This window comes from Panthera uncia, assembly GCF_023721935.1.
Source record: "Panthera uncia isolate 11264 chromosome B3 unlocalized genomic scaffold, Puncia_PCG_1.0 HiC_scaffold_1, whole genome shotgun sequence".
NCBI classification, from domain to species: Eukaryota; Metazoa; Chordata; class Mammalia; order Carnivora; family Felidae; genus Panthera; species Panthera uncia.
The window spans coordinates 12,043,256-12,069,083 of record NW_026057582.1 but is presented as its reverse complement, the minus strand read 5'-3'; the positions used below and the strand labels follow the sequence as shown (position 1 = coordinate 12,069,083).

The 25,828-nt window shown below is 37.7% G+C and overlaps 1 protein-coding gene across 2 annotated transcripts in view; it reads right to left on the bottom strand.

Moving 5' to 3' along the window:
- CATSPERB (cation channel sperm associated auxiliary subunit beta) overlaps positions 1–25,828 on the bottom strand; it is a 108,289-nt gene that overhangs the window by 7,714 nt on the left and 74,747 nt on the right. Inside the window, exons 18-26 of one of the 2 annotated variants that reach the window (XM_049612309.1) lie at positions 21,675–21,865; positions 19,360–19,698; positions 14,151–14,290; positions 11,395–11,592; positions 10,459–10,569; positions 6,574–6,684; positions 5,080–5,215; positions 3,458–3,558; positions 2,700–2,774 (exon numbers count right to left, since the gene is read on the bottom strand). In XM_049612309.1, coding sequence (XP_049468266.1) covers positions 2,700–2,774; positions 3,458–3,558; positions 5,080–5,215; positions 6,574–6,684; positions 10,459–10,569; positions 11,395–11,592; positions 14,151–14,290; positions 19,360–19,698; positions 21,675–21,865 — 1,402 coding nt within the window. The remainder of the gene's footprint in view (positions 1–2,699; positions 2,775–3,457; positions 3,559–5,079; positions 5,216–6,573; positions 6,685–10,458; positions 10,570–11,394; positions 11,593–14,150; positions 14,291–19,359; positions 19,699–21,674; positions 21,866–25,828) is intronic. The other variant, XM_049612310.1, reaches the window with a different exon arrangement.

Sequence of the window (25,828 nt, the reverse complement as noted above, 5' to 3'; positions counted from 1 at the left end):
TTTTTTTTGTTTTGAATTACTGTATTTTTGCCAATTTTATTTTATTTGAGTTCTTAAGGTTTTATTTAAATTATAGTCAGTTAACATACATCTGCAGCAGTGTGGACTCAGTACTGGGGCTAGCCTTAGGGCAGGGTCAGGATAGAAAAAGGAGAGGGAAAACTATAGAAATCTTATGAAGGTAATTGAAGAAGATATAAAGAAATGGAAAGACATTCCCTGCTCATGGATTGGAAGAATAAATATTGTCAAAATGTCAATACTACCCAAAGCTATCTACACATTCAATGCAATCCCAATCAAAATTGCACCAGCATTCTTCTCGAAACTAGAACAAGCAACCCTAAAATTCATATGGAACCACAACAGGCCCCGAATAGCCAAAGTAATTTTGAAGAAGAAGACCAAAGCAGGAGGCATCACAATCCCAGACTTTCGCCTCTACTACAAAGCTGTCATCATCAAGACAGCATGGTATTGGCACAAAAACAGACACATAGACCAATGGAATAGAATAGAAACCCCAGAACTAGACCCACAAACGTATGGCCAACTCATCTTTGACAAAGCAGGAAAGAACATCCAATGGAAAAAAGACAGTCTCTTTAACAAATGGTGCTGGGAGAACTGGACAGCAACATGCAGAAGGTTGAAACTAGACCACTTTCTCACACCATTCACAAAAATAAACTCAAAATGGATAAAGGACCTGAATGTGAGACAGGAAACCATCAAAACCCTAGAGGAGAAAGCAGGAAAAGACCTCTCTGATCTCAGCCGTAGCAATCTCTTACTCGACACATCCCCAAAGGCAAGAAATTAAAAGCAAAAATGAATTACTGGGACCTTAGGAAGATAAAAAGCTTCTGCACAGCAAAGGAAACAACCAACAAAACTAAAAGGCAACCAACGGAATGGGAAAAGATATTCGCAAATGACATATCAGACAAAGGGCTAGCATCCAAAATCTATAAAGAGCTCACCAAACTCCACACCCGAAAAACAAATAACCCAGTGAAGAAATGGGCAGAAAACATGAACAGACACTTCTCTAAAGAAGACATCCGGATGGCCAACAGGCACATGAAAAGATGCTCAACGTCACTCCTTATCAGGGAAATACAAATCAAAACCACACTCAGATATCACCTCATGCCAGTCAGAGTGGCCAAAATGAACAAATCAGGAGACTATAGGTGCTGGCGAGGATGTGGAGAAACGGGAACCCTCTTGCACTGTTGGTGGGAATGCAAATTGATGCAGCCATTCTGGAAGACAGTGTGGAGCTTCCTCAAAAATTTAAAAATAGATCTACCCTATGACTCAGCAATAGCACTGCTAGGAATTTACCCAAGGGATACAGGAGTACTGATGCATAGGGGCACTTGCACCCCAATGTTTATAGCAGCACTCTCAACAATAGCCAAAATATGGAAAGAGCCTAAATGTCCATCGACTGATGAATGGATAAAGAAATTGTGGTTTATATACACAATGGAGTACTACATGGCAATGAGAAAGAACAAAATATGGCCCTTTGTAGCAACGTGGATGAAACTGGAGAGTGTGATGCTAAATGAAATAAGCCATTAGGGGCGCCTGGGTGGCTCAGTCGGTTAAGCGTCCGACTTCAGCTCAGGTCACGATCTCGCGGTCCGTGAGTTCGAGCCCCGCGTCGGGCTCTGGGCTGATGGCTCGGAGCCTGGAGCCTGCTTCTGATTCTGTGTTTCCCTCTCTCTCTGCCCCTCCCCTGTTCATGCTCTGTCTCTCTCTGTCTCAAAAATAAATAAAACGTTAAAAAGAAAATTCAAAAAAAAATAAAAAATAAATAAATGAAATAAGCCATACAGAGAAAGACAGATACCATATGTTTTCACTCTTATGTGGATCCTGAGAAACTTAACAGAAACCCATGGGGGAGGGGAAGGAAAAAAAAAAAGAGGTTAGAGTGGGAGAGAGCCAAAGCATAAGAGACTCTTAAAAACTGAGAACAAATTGAGGGTTGATGGGGGGTGGGAGGGAGGGGAGGGTGGGTGATGGGTATTGAGGAAGGCACCTTTTGGGATGAGCACTGGGTGTTGTATGGAAACCAATTTGACAATAAATTTCATATATTGAAAAAAAAAAGGAGAGGGGTGGGGGAAGAGGGAGAGAGAGAGAGAGAGATTTTATTTTTGATAATGTGGTATCACTATTCGATAATGAATGAGTCATTAATCAATTAATTCAAATTCTCATTCCCTGCCCCCTAAGGGGCACTGATTTTGGTTCCAAATACTTTTGGATCCTGACAGCTTTAGGCTATTAAGACTATCATCACAACAATGATAATCAAAGGGAAGATCATAATGGAAACTTGAGTGTTATAGACCTGTGTTCCTCTGGGGAGATGCCGTGAGAGGAAGTGCGGTAAAAGTCTGAAAACTGAGTTAAATATGGAAGATGGAGAGAGAATAAAAACAAATACAAGCACTTATTAAAATTTTCCCAGCATTGCTGGGTCCTATACCTGTCACGCACTCTGCCTTCACCATTACTGACAATGTCATCCCCATTCTTCAGGATCTCTGGTCTCCAAGCCTTGTGTATCACACAAATTATGCTGTTTGTTTTTTTTCTCTTTAGTGTCTCTTGCACTGACATTTGTCATGTTACTTCCCCAGCCATCATCCCATCAGTACCTTGTGCATTTACTATACCTGAAATTCTTCAACTAAGTTGCAAAAAGTGACGCCTGGAACAACAGACACTCTGAAGTGAAAAAGTTCAGAGCCCTGTGGAAAAAACACACCTGGTCATTAGCAGCATGGACACGTATATTCCTTCAAGCTAAAATACACACCGTGGCCACTTTCCCTACAGATGATGCATAGAAAAATCCGATCCCCTTCCTAAGGCTCTTGCACATCTACTTCATGTATCAAAATTAGAACGGAGGGAGAAGGACAAATAGGTGATACTTCTTTTTAGAATGAAGAAACAGAGACACAAAACCTAACATGGACTTGATGAGCAATTTTGGTTAATCATCATATTCATGGTTTTGATACGTTCACTAATTGTTACTGACTTTTATAATTACCTAGATTATATCAATTTCATGTGTTCTTATGGGCGGCTATGAAGACGTACCTGTATACATCCAAAAGTACACACAAGAAAACTCATTTACCTCCTAAATTTTGGAAATAACGTTTCTGCTCTACCTTGAAAAATAACCTATTAGTTTTGCCTATCAGCTCAAAAACTAGTAAAGTGTTCAATTTTACTTTCAGATACCTTTTGAAATACCAATGTCAAGAGAAATGGAGGAAAAATAAACACTTTTCCATGTATCTTAAAGATACGGTTTCTGCTACTGATGGACAGCTATACTTTAAAACGTAAACCAATCTTAGTTTAGACACATGTTCTTTGTGAACTCAAAACAGGAAAAACAAAAATGCTGTCAACTCACCTTTATACTTAAGTTGAGGCCTAAAGGATTATACACTGGAGCATCAAGACGTGGTTCTAAGTAATCTTTCAATTTTTTTACATTCTCTGGTACACTGTGTTCTAAAAGTACATGAGGTATATTTTAAGCACATTATGCTGTTTTCACATTTTGCATAAAATTTACTACATACATCAAGGTACAATGAAGGAATTTACTCTGTAACATGTCTAAGTTATCCCAGACTTTCAGTTCTGTTTGACTTTATAGAAAATGTACTTAGGGAAATGAGGTCAACAATGCATCTTCTCAAGGACATTGTCAAGAAGGACAAGCCCTTTGACCACTTCATTCAGGCTGCCCTTTTCTTCCAACCCCATGCTTATGACAAGTTCTAACCTGTACATACTTTATATCTTTGGCAATGAGATAATGCAACCTTAGTGGTTGGTAAATGATTTTCGATAAGGTGGCAGAAAACTTTCACGATAGGATCACTTAAATCTTTCCTAAAAGAAACGATCAGGTGTTCTTGCTTTTCTTGTAATTCTTTCTAAAACCAGATATATGGTGTGGGGATTAGAAATTGCAGTGGTATAATGGTACATGGGATCTAAGGGAGGAGAAAGCTTTGATAGCAGCATTTGCCAATTTCCATGGTATAAATAGCCTCACCATGGCTAATCTCTCTACTAATGGCTTAACAACCAGTACACAAAACGCTTGAATATTTAACAATTGATACTCAAAAGCTGGCAACATTAGGCTCCAGCATACCACAGAAAATGGGGATGTTAGTAAAGTGAAATAGTAGTTTTCTTTGCTAGATTTTTCATTTCAAGAATGCATATACTGGGCAGAGTAAGACTCACAGAACACCCAGTGTCTGGATATTTGGTAACATTAATAACTGATCAAAATTTCATTTAATTCTATCTATCAATCTATTTGTCTGTCTACTTACTGATCGAGTGGGAGATTGCCTTAAAGTATTTATAAACAAAATGTGCAGGAAAAAGTTGTATATTCGAGGTAACATTGAATTGTGGTAAATTTAATTTTAATTTAATTTTATTTTTTTACAATTTTACTTTCAAGTAATCTCTACACCCAACATGGGGCTCAAACTTACAACCCTGGGATCAAGAGTTGCGTGCCCTACTGACTAAGCCAGCCAGGTGCCCCTGATTTTTCTTGTTTAAAAAAATTTCTGCATCCCTTAAATTATTTTACCATAGAATTTTGAAAAAACTTTGCTCATACTAGAGAGTAGATTCTATAGGCTATCTGGCCGCGCCTTTTAGAACCTTCTCTGTAACACGAAACCATTCGAAAGAGACACTAGACCAACGTGTAGCACAAATTCAATCAATCGTTTTTGCTACTCATCTACAAAATGGCTTTCAAATGTTTTACAGTTCAAATTCTTCAAAAATGCTGTTATGCCACGAAATCCAGGGCACCGAAAGTAATAATGAAATACGTGGGAGACAAGGAGGACAGTAAACCGCAAGTTGCCAACGGACTCAAATTCTTTTCCAAAGAACTATTGGTTGTTGTAAACTGGTTTTATAAGCCGCTTACCTAGGTAATAACAACATTACTTATAAGACAAAATAATTATAGAAGAAAGCAAATCCTACTTAGGTTCCAATTTTCCCTCCTGTTCACTTCAGTCACGGTAACCAGATACGGCATTTCCACTGGGATATGTCCATCCTCACTGTAAATTTCCAAAGAAATTGGATATTGTGTAACTGGAAACTTAAAACGAGGAACCTAAAATGCAAATTCCGAGAATGAACGTCAATTTGGACAATTCAGAACTAATTTCATTTCCTGGTAAAGAGTGAATAGATACATTCTCCAAGAGCTTGGCCATTCTAAGGGACATGTGCCTCTCAGGGTTTCTGCTTTCTCAGGGCATGAAAAACACGGTGTCTTACAGCAGAATTAACGTGAACTCCAAAAGTAATACACAAACATTGTGCTAACAAAATTCATGACTTTCTATTGGTCTTTTTCAGAAATTTTCTATGATGGTATTCAAACCTTTTTGGCTAACCCGCATCTCAAACGGCACTGCATGAAGTGGCTCTTGGCCACCTCTCTCACACCTCTCTCCCAGCCAGCCATGATCTTTCAACCACACTCTTTAAGCTCAGGCTCTGGAGTCAGAGCTGAAATCTAACTCTTTCATGTATTAGCAAGGTGATCTTTGGCAAATTACCTGGCTTGTCAGTGCCTTGAATTGGAGACAAATCACGAAGAATGCGTAGAGCAGTGTTTGGCAGTCAGCAAATGTTCAAGTGATACATTGTAATTCAGTGAGGGGAGATACATTGTAATTCAGTGAGGGGAGAGTTGCAGGGGTATATATGACACTCCTCTCAATTCACTGAATGCTAACTCTATGCCCAACATGGTATTCACTGATTTTATCTTTATATAAAAGATTTTATAAAAATCAAATCACTTAATATAATGCTATAGATAGATAGATAGATAGAAGACAGAGATGGAGAGTCTATAATGCTATTATATAGTCTTACAAGGCCTTGAAATAGATCTACTTGAAAGCTATACTAAGTGGACATTTAACTCACCTATTGCAAACATCAATATCCATTTGATACACTCTTGGATGTCTTAAGGCTAACAGAATAAAACATTTGACACAGAACCCCTTCTCTTAACCAATATACTATACTGTCTTCTATTTTGGTGGCTGCTACCAGACCGAACTCCTTGATTACAAGGACTTGATCTCCCATATTCCCAGCACTGACACCCATATACACATTTTTTTTTTAGTGAATCAATGTTCATCATAATCTAGTGTAGCGTAGGACAGGTCACAAATTGTTTTCATAGAGATACGTGCCTGTGTGCGTATCTTCATAAGAATCTTGTGAAATGGACGGGGTAGGGCGGGTATTCTTCTATTTTATAGAGTGGTTAATTAACTGGCTTAGGCACATTTAAATCCAGATCTTTCTAGCTCTGTGTCCTATTTAATTCTGTGTCATAATGAGACGTTTCTTTGTCTTAACACTCATGTTTAATCAAACTGCACATTTCAAAATCTTTATTGATATGAAGGTATTTTGTCTTCGGGTAATTAAACATTATCTTACCTTTTCTCTGCAGTCTGAGAAAGCAACAGCATGTGAAAATTTCTGATCATTTGTGCAATTACACTCTTCCCGAGTAGACGCATTAGCACACTGTTTGAATTTACCAGATTTCTGCAAATAGAATACAGGTTGACTTGCTTTTTTCATGGCAGGCTTTCTGCCAACTGAGTAAATGTTCAATAAATATTTGTTCCCTGAATGCATAAAATCCCTGAGAAGTTAATAGGGCAAAAATATCCATTAATAATGAAGTAAAAGTTGATTCTCTCCACCTTTCTTCAATTCTCTTTTTTATTCACCTCCACTCTAATCTTTACTACTTCCTTCTATCTGCTTACTTTGAGTAATACTATATTATTTTAATTACTTTTTATATAGAGGAAGACAAATCCATTCATTTTCTGTTCTTCAGATTATTTATTATTATTATTTTATTTTTAATGTTTATTTTGGAGAGAGAGAAAGAGAGGGAGAGAGAGAGAGCAAGCATGAGTGAGGAAGGGGCAAAGAGAGAGGGAGACACAGAATCCAAAGCAGGGTCCAGGCTCTGAGCTGACAGCACAGAGCCCGATGCGGGGCTTGAACCCGCGAATGACAAGATCATGACCAGAGCTGCAGTTGGACATTTACCCGACTGAGCCACCCAGGAGCCCCTTCAGATTATTTATTAATACAAATTTTCTTTTCACTATGAACTTTAGAATAAGCCCACCGTGTTCCCTCAAACATACCCTGGTGGGTTTTGATTGTATTTGCACTGAATGCAGTGCAATTACTCTGGAGAGAACTGAGCTTTTTAATGGTGAACCTTCCCATCAAGAACATGAGACTTCTCTCAATTTATTAGGTGTTTTTTATGTGCTTCACCTAAATCACACAATGTTTTTCATACCTGCCTTACACATAATTTTAGATTAAATTCTACATCTTTTATTGTATGCAGATGAAGTGTGGGTTGTTTTTCATTATTACTTCCAATTAATTAGTACAGATATATAGGAACATTACTGATTTTTCTTTGTGATCTGATATCCATTGGACTACATTAGTGATAATTATTATTCATTTTAATAGTTCGCCAGTGGTTTCTTCCATATTTCTAAGTAAGTAATTATATGTGGAAATGGTGAGTTTTGTCTCTTTACAATATTTACACTTTATTTTTTGTTGTGTTGGCTTAGGTTGACCCTACAGAACAAAATAAAATAGAAGCATTGAAGTATTCATGCTTTAATATTGAATTTTAATATGTTTGCTAAGGACTTCTCACCGATTTTATTGCATTGGGTGGTATCACTTCTATTTCTGGTTTACATAAACTTATTCAGAAATGAATGTTACATTGTATCAAATATGTTTTATGGCTTCTGTTGAGATTAGTTTTACTTCGATCCATTTATACAGTAAGTTATTTTAATGTTTTCCTACGCTCAAACTTGCTCACACTGGAGAAACTCTACAGTGTCCTGATACACTACGGTGTTAGTGTATTCCTGCATTTGACTTGCTGGTAATATTTTACTTAGGATTTTTCACAAGTCACACTAGACAGATTTAGGGGTGAGTGAATTAAAGATATATGTGTGTCTGCACGTACTATTTTCTTTTTGCATTTTTTTGCATTTCTTTAATTTGAATTACAGTTATAGAATGCGGACCATATTAAGCCTTTTTGGAATTAAGACTTTATCACAAAATAAGCCATCACTTTGTATGAATGTTCCACGCAGACTGAACGGAATGTGTATTCTCTGTTTTACACAGACACGCTCACTGCGCTCCATGCCTCCCGGTTCTCCTGACTCATGGAGCTCTTTGTCATGACTGCCCTTGTGACAACACCTCCTCTCCTGGGATGCTCTCTGTCTCTCCCTTACCCTCTTCTACACCCTGCCTTGCTCTTCCTTTGTTGGCTCACCCCTACTCCTCTTTCAGTCTGACTCCCTTGGACTAGATTATATGCCCCTGATCCACAGTCATCTTGTGTGTTTTGTGTCTATTTCTACTACTTGGCTGTCTTAAATTTAAGGGAAGTAAGGATTAATTAGGAGAGGTTTTTTTAATGCAAATTTCAGGACTGCACCCACAGTTTCTGATTCAGTAGCTGCGAGGGACAATTGAGAAAGCTGCACTGCAGAAATATGCCTAGATAATTCTGCTTCGGGTTATGCACGGCCATATATACAGAAACAGTATTTAATTTGTACAACTTTTTTGTTTAACTCCTATCCTCCCCCATTACAGGAAAGATGTATAAAGGTATCTGTTTATCTTGTTTGTTGCTGTATCCTCAGAGAACATCTGTTTGTACAGTAGCTGATAGCACTAGAAATGTTGAAATTAACATGTGTCGACTGCATAAAAAGTACACTAAAAAATTACTGACTTAGCTGTAAATTAGATACATTTACTATTCGACTCCCAAGAGAATCTTGAAAATCCAAACAAATTAAGGATTTCCATGTAAGTGTAGCAAAATCATATTTCAGTAGTGGAAGCTTGGTTCTAGTGACACAACAGGGTTTATCTTTGGGAAAAAAAAGGGGAATCAAAGCAGAACTCAGTTGCCTAGAATGGAGCTTCTTACACTCAAATGCAAGATTCAACCAAAAGTCAACCTCCCCCTGTATTATGTGTGTAATAATATTTGCACAAATGTGTATTATTAGTTTGTCCAACAGTCTTAAAGCACTCTTTACGTCTGGCACTGTTCTGGGTACTAAAGAGGCAGCAGAGGAGAAGATTTCAAATCAACAGCAACAACCCTGACTTATCCAGCTTATCTTTTTATGAATCATGATAACTAAAACAAATGAGCAAAATCCGTAAAATTATAATAAGTGCAATGAAGAGCAATAAGGGAGAGAAGGGGGACAAGGAGTGGGTAACAACGGAAGTGGAGTTTCCAATTCTAAATAGAGTGGTCAAGGCAGGCCTCACAATGATGGTGGCATTGAAGCAAAGACCTGAGGACAGTGACAGAGTGTGCCGTGTGCTCTCTGGCAGAAGAGCATTCCAGACAGGAATTTTTTCAGCTGCAAAGGCCCTGAGTTGGAAATATGTCTGGCATATCTGAAGAACCATGTGGAGGCCAGTGTGGCTAGAGCAGATTAACCCTGGGGGAAATCAGGTCAGACGCAATGCCAAGGCCAAATCATGAAGGACCTGATAGACTGCTGTGAGAATTTGGCTTTTACTCCCAATGACATGGGGTGACAAGAGAGAGTTCTGAACAAGAGAAAGAACCATTTTATGTCTTTGTGTACGTGTGCGTGCACATACACAGTGCGTGCGGATATGGAATGGATGTGGATGTCTGTGCACGTCTACAGGCAGGTAGGTGCGTTGCCCATCACGTACTCTTCCTCGGAACCTATTGGTTTCTCTCTGTTCTTCCCACCGTGTTCAGTCCACACTCCAGAGAGTGTGTTTGTTCTCTAGGAAGAACCTTGGCAGCACTTTAAATGTGCCTGTGTTGGATCAAACAGTCCTCTTTCCTCAAGGACAACCCTTCACTTCACTAAGCTGGACATGAAATGGGCCTGGGGCTCCTTTCCTTTGAGAAAAGATACTCTCACGCCACGTATCCCCTTGGAAATCCAGATGGGAACCAGGGAACAGTCAGGAGAAAGGGGTCCACTTAGACATCTTGGCTCCAAAACCACTTCTAGAAATAGCAGTGAGAGGAGACGGGGCTAAAGGAGGAGGAAGAGGAAGAGGGCAGGAGTCGTAGTAATAATAACAGTGTTGACACATCAGGGCAGGTAGAACATTGTTTAGAATACACCTTCTCATTTAATCCCTGCAGCTAGGGCCATCTGTAATTTCGCTGAATGAGTTCTCGAATTCAAACAAGTACTGGTTTAAATGTGAAAAATTATTTACCTTTGACTTAGGAAATAGATTTCTCGGTATGGGTTTGCTAGGGTCTGCATGGTAAAAATTATCTGTGAGGGGAATGGCAATCCCCATATTAGATGGAGGCCGGTAGTTGACCTGTAAGTGACCAAGCAAAGAAAACAGGTAATTCATTGTTATTTACTAAGTCTTTAACTTAAAAACCTTGCTTTTCCATAAAAACATTCAAAGCAATTTTTTTTTTTTAATTTTTAGTTCCAGGTATTAGAGTCCATTTCTACTTCCCCTGCACTCCTTACACATTATTCTTCTGGAATTTCGACAACCTCAACCCATGGTAATAGAACTGTTTGCAACTTGTAAATAAGCGAAAAAAATGTTAGTAGATAAAATAGCTACCATGAAGCCAATGCAATAAAGTTTCAACACTTTATAAAAAGTCTTAGTGATGTCTTTAGTAAATAAACCTGCAAGTTTGGTTATTTGCTTTTTTGTCACAGAGAAAATTAAAAGTAATAGTTAGCAAAGAATAATAACTATATATATATATATATATATATATATATATATATATATATATTTTAAGGTGTCACAGATACTGACAAGGCACAAATTAAAACTGTAACTACATCACAATGGAACCAGTAAACTATCAGCCCGGGACAGGTCAACATAATGACCAATCACTGTATATTACAAAATCCCCGAGATTATGCCACCATAATATAGCATAAAGTGATTTTTAAAATGGTGGCACTGAGTTACCAAGAAACATCATTATTTCAGGAAGTTCTTATATTTTAGAAATAAATAATAATCACATCCTCAAAATGACAAGAAGTTTGAAAAATAACCAGTGTTTTGAGTATCTTAGGAAAGAAACGTTCGGACACGATGGCCAGCCAATCACACAAAAGTAGTATGTCATGGGCACCCTTACGACAATGTGCTTGGGTTTCTTACCGGCAAAGTTTTGATCATATTGAACCCCTGACTGTCTTTGTGAATGCCACTAGTCCAGTCTTCCAGTGGGATAGGCTTACTCGGAATATGATGCATGGATTTGAGATAACTACAGCTGTTTTTCAATGTTGGCACGACCGTTGTGACAAAGCACTCAGTAGATGCTCCCCAGACAACTAATGCCAATGAGGTTGAACCCTGGAAATATCCAAGTAAATGAAGATCACTTAAAGTAACTGTTACAGGCTCAAGTGTGTTCACTCAAAATTTGTATGTTGAAGCCCTAACTCCCAGTGTCTCAGAACGTGGCTGTTATTTAGAGACAGGGCCTTCACAGAGAGGATTAAGTTAAACTGAGATCATCAGGGTGCACCCTAATTTGATATAATGGTTGTCTTTATAACAAGAGGAAATTTGAACACAGACACACGCAGAGGTGAGACAGCGTAAAGACGCGAGGAAAAGACGGCCGTCTACAAGCCAGGGCGTGAGGCCTCAGAAGAAACCAACCCTGCTGACATCTTGATCTGGGAATTCCAGCCCCCACACCCATGAGAAAATGAATTTCTGTGGTTTAAGACTCCTAGTCTGTGGTATTTTGTTATGACAACCCAAGTAAACTAACACAGTGACCAATGAAAGAATATACAAAGAGAGGGGCGCCTGGGTGGTCAGTCCGTTCAATGTCCGACTGGGGCTCAGGTCATAATCTCACTGTTTGTGAATTTGAGCCTCTCATTGGGCTCTGTGCGGACAGCTCAGAGCCTGGAGCCTGTTTCAGATTCTGTGTCTCCATCTCTTTCTCTCTCTGCCCCTCCCTGCTCGTGGTCTCTCTCTCAAAAATAATAAACATTAAAAAAATTTAAGAATATCTGAAAAGAAATGAGTGAAAATAGAAATAGAGAGATATGTTTGACCATAAAGATTGTTTGAGGATAAATCATAACAGAAAACACTTTCTTTTCCAGGAAGAAGTACATTGCAATCTAACAGCTGTGGGCAACACTGGAAATGAGAAAGCTTATGAAATAAACTCCATTATTACACCCTACTCAGACTGATGATGCTTCCCCCCCTTCACTCATGAACATCTGGGGATTTGCTTGGATGATGTGAATAAAATAACTTCCACTGGTATTCATTTTGAAAAGAAGATATACATGTAGCAATTGCTGTAGCTCACAAAGATATGTTTTTAGTAGGAATTTATGCACAATATGTGTGTTTGAACACATTTTCTTGAATATTCAACAAAATTAGCTATATTCCGTTTGAAATTTTAAAGTCTTTTTGGAATTTTAAAAATCTAGAAATACTAATAACTGTAGTGATGTTGTAGACTGTACCTCTGTCCCTGTACTCTGTACCCATTAAACGTGATGTATTTTTAAAAAGTTTTACCAAAATACATTGGACCAGAATCTAAACACGGTTTGTTCTACCATTAAAGAGAATATGGTTAGGGTTGGGAGACATGCAAGTTAAATAAGAGACAAGGAAGCAAACAAAAAAAATCCAAAATGTTGGACATTCTATAACACAACTGATCTGATTTCTACGATTCAATGACAAGGGAAGAAAATGGACTGGTACCTACCTTCAAACAAAAGACACTTCAGAGAAAAATAATCACGTGCTGTGTGAATCTTGTTTGGATCCAAATTCAAACAAAACAATTCTAAAAATATTTTTAAGAAAATTGGGGAAATTTGATTATGGACTAGGTTTTATAGGATGCCAAAAAATTGTTTAAAAAGTTTTAGGAAAAACAATGGCATGATAATAGTTATGTGAGAGATAGTCACATTTTTTATACATGTGTATTGAATCATGTAAGAAGTGAAATGGCATGATGTTTGCTTTCATTCTGAAATATCTCAGACGATAAACCAAAATCCAAAGAGTGGGGGGAAGGGGTGATGATAAAACAAAAGTAGCAATGTCTCGACTACTGTTTGAGTATTAAGTACATGGAAATTCTACTTGTTTCTGCATCCAAAAATCTTCATGATAAAAACAACTTTGAAATATGTAGAAAAATATTTAGTAACTCGAAAGGATTAAACCATATAGTTAAATGGAAGGGGCAAAATGTTCAAAGTGTATGTACAAAGCTCTCCCAGTTTTAGGGAAAAAAAGAAAAGAAAAATACGGTTCGTTTATAGTGACTGAGGATTTTCTACATGCCAGACATTATTTAAAAAAATTTTTTTTAATGTTTATTTCTGAGAGACAGAGAGAGAGAGAGAGACAGGCAGAGAGAGAGAGGGAGACACAGAATCCGAAGCAGGCTCCAGGCTCTGAGCTGTCAGCACAGAGCCCAATGTGGGGCTCAAATTTGTGAACCACGAGGTCATGAACAGAAGTCTGACGCCCAACCGACTGAGCCACCCAGGTGCCCCTAGACATTGTTTTAGATGTCCTACTTGAATTATCACATTTAATTCTCAAAAACAACCCTATGAGGTAGGTATTATCATTACCATCTCCATTTTCTAGATGAGGATACTGAGCCATGGTAAAGTGACCTTCCCAAGTTCACAGACAGTACCAGAAGATCTATACCAGCCAGTCTTCTCCAAAACTCATTCAACCTCTGTTCTGTAATGCTACGATGCCTTTGGTTAATTCCCAAATGTTAAAAGTGCTTAGTCATTCTTGGTAGATAGGGTTATGTTTGATTTCTCTTCTTTCTCTTAGTTTATACTCTAAGTTTTCCATAAGTAATAGATTTTTTTTTGTAACTAAAATCTTACTTGACGTAAAGCTTTGCTAGCTGCAGAAATTTTCATTACGTAACTATCAGTATCATCGAAAGAGCCTTCAGTTTTAACTTCTAACAAATTTGGGTTTCCAACAATGACATTCAGTAGTGGTATTTCAAGTGTTCGAACACCTATGGAAACAAGGCCAAAGGTTAAAATTAGTTAAAATTATATCACTGGGTGTCAACTATACTAAGGGTATCTACTAACTATGGGTATCTACATTTATATCTATCTCTCCAGGTAAAATTCTTCTGGAAATTAATAAAAAAGAAAAAATTAAATCATGAAAAATTTATTTTTTACTTTTTTAAATATTTATTGAGAGAGAGAGAGAGAGAGAGAGAGAGAGAATGAATCCCAAGCAGGCTCTGCACTGTCAGCGCAGAGCCCCATGTGAGGCTCTAACTCATGAACCGCGAGGTCGTGACCTGAGCCAAAATTAAAAGTTGGACGCTTAACCAACTGAGCAACCCAAGGGCTGCATAATCATGAAAATTTTAAACAATTTCGTAATGACTGGCTAATCAGGATTCTAGAACATATGCAGAGTCCGTTATGAAGGATGCATAATGGCCACAAATATAGTTAGGAATTTATGTAGAGTTAACTTTGATGGTTCTTAGAAAAATTCAACTTTGCAAATATTTTCTTAAAGAAATATTGCTCCCCTCCCCTTCTCGTTCTTCAGCCAAGTTCTCAAATGCATGGAAAGGTCACTTGGACAGTACCGGTCACACTGAACTGGATGGCTCAGGGAAGAAACTGAAGGATACATGCTCAGTTAAAAGAGCTGTCGGCCACCGTTGCCAAGACAAAACTAGGCAGTTAACGCGGCACATCGTCAGGCCAGTCTCTGCCTTGCAATCACTCCATACTGAGAAATTTAATAGAAAAAGAGATTTGGCAGAGCAAGTAGTCTAACTTCCATCCTTCCTAATCAGAAAGGGCTGAGAAGTAGGAAATGATTAGCCTGATGTTTCATCTGCAACAGTTTCCCTTAAACCAAAGCGATCTGGCCAGTGCTTCCTAAACTATCATCGGGTATTCTGTTAACACGCAGATTCTGATTTAGCGGGGTCTGTGGAGGGCACTGAAGCTCCACACCCCCCTCAGCTTTATTGACGTATAACTGACAAAGAAAACTGGATATATTTAAAGCGTATAATATGATGATTTCATGTATATGTGTGTGTGTGTGTGTGTGTGTGTGTGTGTGTATACATAGACACTGTCAAATGATCATCACAGTAAGTTAATTACACACCCACCACCTCACAGTTACTTTGTGTGTGTGGTGAGAACATATGAGATCTACTCTCTTAGAAAATTTCAAGGATATAATGCAGTACTATTAACTATAGTCACCATGTCATGTATTACATCCCCAGAACTTACTCACTTTACAATGATTCACTTTACAGTGAGAAGTATCTACTGACATCTGTCCATTTCTTTTTACTCCTGAACCCCTGGCAACCAGCATTCTACTCTCAATTTCTGTGAGTTAGACTTTTTAAAAATTAGACTCCACACCTGAGTGAGATAACACAGCTCTTGTCTATCCCTATGTGGCTGATTTCACTTAGCATATCGTCCATATTCATCACACACACACACATCATGTTTTCTTTATCCATTCATCCATCAACCGACACTCAGGTTGTTTCCGTATCTTGGCTATTGTAATGCCACAATGAATATGGGACTGCAGATATCTCTTTGAGATACTGATTACATCTCCTTCAGATAGACACCCAGAAGTGCGATGCTGGATCATATCATAGTTCTATTTCTAATTTTTTAGGAACTCCCATACTGTTTTCCATAGTGTCTGTTCCAGTTTACATTCCCACCAACAGTGCATGAGGGTTCCCTTTTCTCCGTATCTTCAGCAGTCCTTGCTAGCTCTTGGCGTTATGATACTAGTCATTCTAACAGGTGTGAGGTGATATCTCACTGTGGTTTTGATTTGCATTTTCCTAATGATTTGTGATGGTGAGCACCTTTTCACGTTATCTGTTGGTCATTCATATGTCTTCCTTGAAAAATGTCTATTCAGGTTCTTTGCCTATTTTTTAAATTGCATTATTTGTAGGGTTTTGTTTGTTTTTGCTATTGAGTTGTATGAGTTCCTTATGTATTGTAAGTATTACCCAACCCCTTATTGCACATATGGTTTGCAAATATTTTCACCCACTCTGTAGGTTGTCTTTTCATTTTGCTTATGGTTTCTTTTGCTGTGCAGAAGCTTTTCGGTTTGATGTAGTCCCACTTGTTTACCGCTGTTTTTGCTGCCTTTGAATTTTGTGTCATATCCAAGTCATTGCCAAGACCAATGTCAAGGATCTTTCACCCTATCTTTTCTTCTGGAGTTTTATGGCTTCAGATCTTAACATTTAAGTCTTTATTCCATTTCATTAATTTTTGTGAGGGGTATAAGATAGGGGACCAGTTTCATTCTTTTGGATATGATGATCAAGTTTTCCCAACACTGGATCTATCAGAGGATAGATCCCACTGTGTGTTCTTGCCTCCCTTGTCAAAGATTAGTTAACCATATATGTATGGGTTTATTTCTGGGCTTTCTATTCTTCTCCATTGGCCTATGTGTCTGCTTTTATGCCAGGACCATATGTTTTGATTAATATAGTGTTGTAATGTAGTTTGAAATCATGGAGTGTGATGCCTCCAGCTTTGTTCTTTCTTTTTTTAAAAAATTGTTTGTTATTTATTTTGAGAGAGAGAGAGAGCAAGGGAAGGGCAGAGAGAGAAAGAGAGAGAGAGAGAGTCCCAAGCATTCTCCGCGCTGTCAGTAAAGAGCCCGATATGGGGCTTGAACCCATAAACCGTGAGATCATGACCTGAGCCGAAAGAGTCAGACACTTAACCGAGTCACCCAGGTGCCCCCTAGCTTTGTTCTTCCAAAGACTGCTTTACTATTTAGGGACTTTAATGTGATGTATGACATTAACAGAATGAAGGGTAAAATCTTTGATCATCTCAATAAATGCAGAAAAAGCATTTGAGAAAATAGGGGTTTTCACAGAAATAGAACAAAAAACCCTAAAATTTGTGTGGAACCACAAAAGACTCTGTACTTCATACAAGTACCCAGATGCTGCTGATGTGGCTCGTCAAGACACCCACACTTTGTATAGCATGCACTAGGCTTTTCTTCACAAAGAGGCAATTGAGTTGATTTGCTGATTACTATTGGCTTCCATCAAACTGAACAAGTAAAACTATATAATTCAACAACAAATTTGGTATATTTTAAAGCTGCAATAATTAGAACGCTGTAGGATTTGTGCCCGAATACAAAGAGATAACAAAGGAACAGAGTTTTAAATACCCAGAATGGTCCAAGTGATAGATAAATTGTTTACAAGATAAAGTTGTATTTGAAATCAGTTAAGAAAGGACACACTGTTCAAGAAGGGATGTTCGAACAACTGGCTAACCACCTACGATATACCAAAGCAAAATCTAGATCAATTAAAGACTTGGAAAGTTAAAACTATAAAATTAAAACTCTAAAATTACTTGAAGGAAATATGGACAATGAGTCATATAATCAATGAGAGGATTCTAAGGGTTTCAAGAGGAAGCTTTCCACAAAATTTAAGTCCACAATATTGATTGAAACAGAAATAGATATCCTCCATTTTTTTCGAAGGCTGTAATTTTCATTTGTATAAATTGTATTTGGTTCTGCTTTTCAAAATGAGCCCTTTTAAAAGTAGCGTTTTGTCCTTTCATCATGGTTCAGGTCTTCTTTTGTCTCTTTGAGAGTTTTACATGTACTTGTTTTACTGTGTCTGATTTTTCTATTATCTCAACTTCTTAGAGACTAAATATCAAGTTCTTGGAGAGAGCCTGCAGACTTTTACATTTAGGTCATTTTCTTACATGTTTTAAAATTCTTGTCCTTGGGACGCCTGGGTGGGTTAAGTGGTTCAGGTCATGATCTCACGGTTGTGGGATCGAGTCCTGCATCAGGCTCCATGCTAAACATGGAGCCTGCTTGGAATTCTTTCTCTCTTCCTCTCTCTGCCCCTCTCCTGCACATTCTCTCTCCCTCTCAAAATAAATAATAAGATAAACATTAAGAAAATAAAACAAGATTCTTTTCCTCAATTCATGTTCAATGGATATTGATTTTTCCATGGAAGTCTATGTTCCCTGGGTTATGAAAGTATTCCTATGAAGCTTGCCTATGTTTGGAGCCCAGGTCTTATAATTATTTCTCAGCTTGGGATTCCTGCAACTGGTGTGTAGTCTCTGGGGATTATACAGTCTTGGAGTTTGGGGTTTTTAAGGAGTTGGGGTTTTTACAGGAGATCCTTTTTTTCCACTTTGAGTCTTGTGGAGACGATAACCTCCCGAGCTCCCTCTTTGGTTTGTTGGTAAAGTTTTCCTAATCCCCTCTTCATGATTTAAGCTCTTAGCTTTACTTAATGGTCTTGGTTCCAACCTCCTACCACAAAGCATATTCTGCTAATGCTTGGGCATTAAAATCCATCCCTCTGTCTATATGGCCTATATCTGAGTCTCACATCCTTCAGGGAGCCACAAAGTAGCTAATTTATTTGGCTTTGAGTACCCTCTTCATTTCTGGTGACAAGATTTTTTTCTCTTTTGCTCCCTTCCTTCCATCTTTCCTCCTCTCTTTCTAGCTCAGCTTCTTACTAAAATTTTTATTTTATTTTTCTAGTATGCCATTTCTCCATCATCTTTAGGAAGTTTAATATTACTTTTATAATAAATAAATGTCATGGAAAAATAGGGAAAAGTATAGAATTCTATTTTAAAAGGCTTTTTGGGGGCTTAAAATAAATACTTGAAATAATTACAACAACACCAAAGTAACTAAAAGATTTTCTTTTCAGAGGACAGCAAAAATCTAAACTAAAATCCTGTGTAAATTTGGGCTGGGAACTTAACTCACTTTCCTCATTTGTAAATGAGAATTAAAATCTAGCCTTTTAGAATTGTTGTAAGTAGTAAAAATACACAAAAATAATTTAGTACAGAGCCTCGCACACAGTAAGCATTCAGTCATTAGCAGCTCATACTGTGATTAGCAGAATGCCAGTTACTACATAAGCCAAAGATAAAAGAAATAATATCAAAGAGTATATATTCCAGAAAAACAACAACATTTCCTTTTGATGTTTCCCAATACAAATAAGCTTACCTTTTGTATTAGGTATGACCTTAACTTTTAAAGTATGAGACTTCCCCAGATCAATGTATTTCAGGACATTGAGGGATAGGGAATCATCATGTTGTTGAAACCAGTAATTACATGGTTTTGCATATATTTTCCACATTCGTCCATTCCTGTGCCCAAAGTTGTATAGGAACCAGGAGTCTTTGGGGACGGTCATATTGTTGAGTACTTTTGCAGGCATGGTAGCAATAGCCAAAGCATTCTTATCATCTAAAATGCTTATGATCATGAAACTGCTGTAACCAGGAATCACCACGGTCTTCTCCACATCCAGATCTTGAAATGAAGAAATGGTACCTGAGGCTAAAACAGGAATCATTTATTATAAAATAAAATAGCAAATGTTCTCCAAGTACACTGGTGGACGTAACTGATGAAAACACAATTTGAGTTTTTAAACTATGGTCTTAACCAGAGAACACGCTGGCCAGATTTTGAGGTCAGAATCCAAATTACTTTGTAGAAAGTATATCACAAATATGTCAAGCACAAACCTATACTTTAACTTTATTATGAAACTAGTTCTATAAAATCCTTATCAGAAAAAAAAATACACACATAGGGCTAAGTAGTGACAAAAAAACTGATTACTATAGAAATGCCAAGAACCTTAATGATTTAGAATCTTCACAAGAGAAGGATAACATAGCCAGTGATTCCCCAGTACCTAAAGGTGTGCCTATTACATAGAAGGTGCTCAACAAATATTTGCTGAGTAGATGAGTAATTGTTCAGAAAAAGCATGAAGATTTAAAAGAAACTAGACTTTAGGGAAGGACCGTGAGGAACACCACCATATAAGGAATGGAAAGGGAGAAAGATTTCACCAAGCAGATAAAGAAGAAATCAGTGGAGAAAATCCATCAGAGAGGATGTGCAGGGAGCCAAAAGAAGGCTGGTTCAAGGAAGGGGAGTCATCACAATCAAATGTCTTTGATAGGTCATGAAACATACCACCACCACCAATATTCTCCTCATTCTGAAAAAATAAAGCAGTCAGAAGAGACCCTCATAGCTCTCTTTACCATGAACACATGCTCTAATTTCTCCCACTTAAAACAAACCAACAAAAATCCTTTCCCAGCTTTCTTTCAACTGCCACATAATCTCTCTCCTCCCCTTATAAAAAATTCCTCGGGACAGTTGCCTGCATTCACTGTCTTCAATTCCTCTCCTTCCCTAATGTTTAGAATCTAATCCAACCAGACTTTCATCTATACTACTCCACCCAACAAAAGCTTTTGTCAGTAACTTTCATACAGATCTGCTGGTGAGTTTTCCTTCCTCTTCTGACCTGACCTCCTTCTTGAAAGACCTTCCTCACCTGGCTTCTGAGAGACAGTTTCTCTTAGTTCTTCTTTGAGCAGACCATCCAGTCTCCTTTCCTGCCTTGTCGGAATGTTAGGGATTGCATCTTAGGCCTTTTCTTTCCGTATTTACACTCATCTTGCAGGTGACGTCATCTGGTCGCATAGCATCAACTATCATACATGTACTGATGGCTCAAATTTCTCTCTCCAGTCCAGATGCCTTTCCTGAACTCCACGTTTGTCTTCCTAAATGTGAACCTCATTTCCCCACTTGGATGAGTAACAGGCATCTTCAATTTAATATAATCTCTCACCTGATTACTTCAACTTCGAAACTGATTTCTCTTGTCCTTTCCTTCTTAACCTCTCTCCATCACCTACACAGTATATTCTCAACACAGGAACCAAAGTGAACATGTTAAAATCTAAGTCCAGTCATGTTACTTTCTGCATGAAACCCTCCAATGGCTCCCCCATTGACTCACAATAAAATCCAAATCCTTACAGTAAACTATACTAACTTTGGCTGTGTATCTATCACGTATAATCCTTTGAAAAGAATTACCCTACATAACAGTGATTTAAAATTATTTTAGTATGTAGGGCAAAATCGACATGAACAATTTTTTTTTTTTGGATTTCCATTTTTGTTGTTGTTGTTGTTTTTTTGTTTTTTTGTTTTTTTTTTTTTTACTTCTCCTGAATACTGCTTATGATGAAATCAATAATATTACAGGCATAAAAGACAGGCACTAGTATCAGTGAAATATTAATGAAGTTATAGTTAGGGTTTGTTATATTAGAAACCAAAACTTCCTCCAGGAACCTGAGTATGTAGACTTCAGCAGATTGTCAACTGGACAAAATTTTGAAATATACTGTTTTATAAGCATGAACAATCCTCCTAAAAAGATAATTCTTCATCTTTTTTTTTAAGCTATCAGAGATGTGCTATATTATTACACTTACTTTGCGGTTGAAGAGTAAGTTTATAGGTGACATTGCCAGTTTGAGTAATGGAAAGGGAACTAGACAAACAAGAGCTCTCGTTCACTTCTTCTATTCCAAAAGGGTCTATCACTTCCACAATAATAGAGGACAAAAATCCTTCGGTAAGGTTATGTTGTAGTATCTCTCTTATATAAGCTGTTCCAGTTTTCCTAAAGACCAAAGCAACAAATATCAAACCCATCTGGATAAAACAGTGGTTTAAATGAGAAAGTTTGTGAAAATATGGTTTAGAAATATATCAAAAATGGCTAACAAATGAGTATTTGATTATCATTTATTCAACCTCACTAGCAATCAATGAAATCTCAACTACTGCAACTAGACACAGTTTTTCACCCATCAGAGATCAGCAAAGATTTTTATTATTTATTTAGTTAATGTTTATTTATTATTGAGAGACAGAGAGACACAGAGCATGAGCGGGGGAGGGGCAGAGACAGGAGAAGACATAGAATCCGAAGCAGGCTCCAGGCTCCGAGCTGTCAGCACAGAGCCCCGCGTGGGCCTCGAACTCACAAACCGGGAGATCATGACCTGAGCTAAAGTCGGAGGCTTAACTGTCTGAGCCACCCAGGCGCCCCAGCAAAGATTTTTAAATGACAGGGTTCAGGAGTGGCAAGAATTGAGTGGAGATAGGCACTCATCCACTACTGATGGTTTGTAAATTAGTACAAGCTTCCCAGAAAGCAGACTGACATTGTGCATGAAGGGCTCTATCATTATTTCCCCTCTATGATTCCATAAGTCTACTGACAGGGCTCTATCCTAAGGCAATAACTTGAAACGCATAAAAAGAAAAAAAGCTTTCCACACAAAGATGTTCATCATGGCATTATGATGAAAGTTAGAAATAAGAAATACCAACAATCAGAGAATTAAGTAAATGATAATACATGATCTAGTTAGAATAGATGTAACTATTAAAATCATATTTAGAAAGTGTTTTTCCTTATATAAGGAAAGTGGTCATGTTCTAATGTCTAAATGAAAGAAGTAATGTGATCCGTGAGCGTGGAATGTTTTTCCATTTCTTTGTGTCCTCGATTTCTTTCATAAGTGTTTTAAAGTTTTCAGAGTATAGATCTTTTACTTCTTTGGTCAGGTTTATTCCTTGGCATCTTACTGCTTTTGGTGCAATTATAAATGGGATTGATTCCATGATTTCTCTTTCCGCTGCTTCATTATTGGTGCATAGAAATGCAACAGATTTCTGTACGTTGACTTTTATATCCTACGACTTGGTTGAATTCATGTATCATTCTAGCAATTTTTTTGGTGTAGTCTTTCAGATCAGAAGAACAAATATTGTTAAAATGTCTATACAACCAAAGCAGTCTACACATTCCATGCAACCTCTATCAAAATAACACCAGCATTTTTTCAGAGATAGAACAATCCTAAAATTTGTATGGAACCACAAAAGACTCCAAATAGCCAAACTAATGTTGAAAAAGAAAAGCAAAGTGGGAGTCATCACAATTCCAAACGTCAAGCTGTATTACAAAGCTGTAATCATCAAGAGTATGGTACTGGCACAAAAACAGATACATAGATCAATTGAACAGAGTAGAGGACCGAGAAGTGGACCCACAATTGTATGGTCAACTCATCTTTGACAAAACAGGAAAGAATATCCAGTGGAAAAAAGACAGTCTCTTCAACAAATGGTGTCGGGAAAACAGGACAGCGACATGCAGAAGAATGAAACTGTATCACTTTGGTACGCCATATACAACATAAATTCAAAATGGTTGAAAGACCTAAATGTAAGACAGGAAACCATCAAAATCCTACAGAAGAACACAGGCAGCAACTTCTTTGACCTCAGCCACAGCAACTTCTTACTATACACATCTCCGGAGGCAAGGGAAACAAAAGCAAAAATGAACTACTGGGACTTCATGAAGATAAAAACCATGTGCACAGAGAAGGCAACAATCAACAAAACTAAAAGGCAGACTACGGTATGGGAGAAAGTATTTGCAAATGACATATTGGATAAAGGGCTAGTATCCAAAATCTATAAAGAACTTACCAAACTCAACCCCCCCCCGCCGCCAAATCCAGTTAAGAAATGGGCAGAAGACATGAATAGACACTTTTCCAAAGAAGACATCCAGGTGGCTAACACACACATGATAAAAATGCTCAACATCACTCATTACCAGGGAAATACAAATCAAAACCACAATGAGATACCACCTCACACCAGGCGGAGTGGTTAAAATTAACAACTCAGGAAACAACAGATGTTGGCAAGGATGTGGAGAAAGGGGAACACTCTTGCACTGTTGATGGGAATGCAAACTGGTACAGCCACTCTGGAAAACAGTTGAGGTTCCTCAGAAAGTCAGAGATAGAACTACTCTATGACCCAGCAATTACACTACTAGGTATTTATCTAAAGGACACAAAAATACAGATGCAAAGGGATACAGGCACCCCAGTGTTTATAGCAGCATTATCAACAATAGCCAAATGATGGAAAGAGCCCAAATGTCCAAAAGCTGATGAATGGATAAAGAAGATATGATACAGATATAGATGTAGATACAGACACATAGAGATATAGATATATGGATACATATACAGTGAACTATTAGTCATCAAAAAGAATAAAATCTTGCCATTTGCAACAGCATGGATGGAGCTAGAGTGTATTATGCTAAATGAAACAAGTCCATCAGAGTGATTTCACTCGTACGTGGAACTTAAGAAACAAAACAGGTGAACATATGGGAAGGGAAGGAAAAATAAAATAAGATAAAAACAGAGAGGGCGGCAAACCATAAGACACTCTTAACAGTAGAGACCCAACTGACAGTTGATGGAGGGAGGTGGGTGGGGAGATGGGCTAGATGGGTGATGGGCATTAAGGAGCACTTGTTGTGATGAGCACTGGGTGTTGTATGTAAGCGATGAATCACTAAATTCTATTCCTGAAAACAATACTCCACTGGATGTTAACTAACTTGAATTTAAATAAAATCTTGGAAGAAAAGAAACAAAGAATAAATGAAAGAAGCAAGGTGAAAAATGGTAAGCAAAAAATTAAAAATGCATATTTAAAAGGATTAATTGCTAACTCATCAAAATGTTTACAGTTGTGATCCTAATTTGCTTCTTCATGTTTATCTGACTCCTAAGAAATTTGCAAGGAGCAAGTACTTTACAGTCAAGGAAAAAAATCCATTTAAAAAATGTTAACTTGAAACATCCACATGCAAAAGAAAAAAAAATCTAGACACAGACTTTACACTCTTCGCAAAAATTAACTTGAAATGGATCACAGACTTAAATATAAAATGCAAAACCATAGAACTCATACAAGATTAACATAGGAGAAAAATCTACATGACCTTGGGTATGGGGATGACTTTTTAGATATAACACTGAAGTTATGATCCATGAAAGAAAACATTGATAAGCCATACTTTATTAAAATTAAAAACATCTGTTCTGTGAAAGACACTGTCAACAGAATTAGAAGACAAACCACAGACCGGGGGAAAATATTGCAGAAGACACACCTGATAAAGGACTGTTACCCAAAATGAACGGTAGAGAAGGAAAAAAGCCTTTTTTTCTTTTTTTTTTTTTTCCTCTACCTCCCTAAATTCTGAACCTGAGGGCCTGGAAATTAAACTGACAAAAGACAGATTACAAGAAGAAAACAAATAGAGTTTATTTTTCTAATGTTTATTTATTTATTTATCTATCTATTTATTTATTTAGAGAGGGATAGAAAGCAAGTGGGGGAGGGGCAGAGAGAGAGAGAAAGAGAGAGAGAGAGAGAGAGAGAGAGAGAATCCCAAGCAGGCTCTGCACTGTGAGCACGGACCCCGCCGAGGGGCTTCACAAACTGTGAGAACGTGACCTGAGCTGAAACCAAGAGTTGGATGCTTAACCAACTGAGCTACCTGGGCGTCCAACAAATAGAGTTTATTAACCTGTGTGTCATGTTTATACACTAGAGAAACTTCAGTGATGAGGAACTCAAAGGGGTGGTTAGAACCTGAGGCTTACAAAGCATTTTAACAAAGAACAGTAAATTCTCTGAAAAGTGACAAGGCAAAGGAAAAGGGGTTTAGGCTTTCAGGAGTGCCAAACTG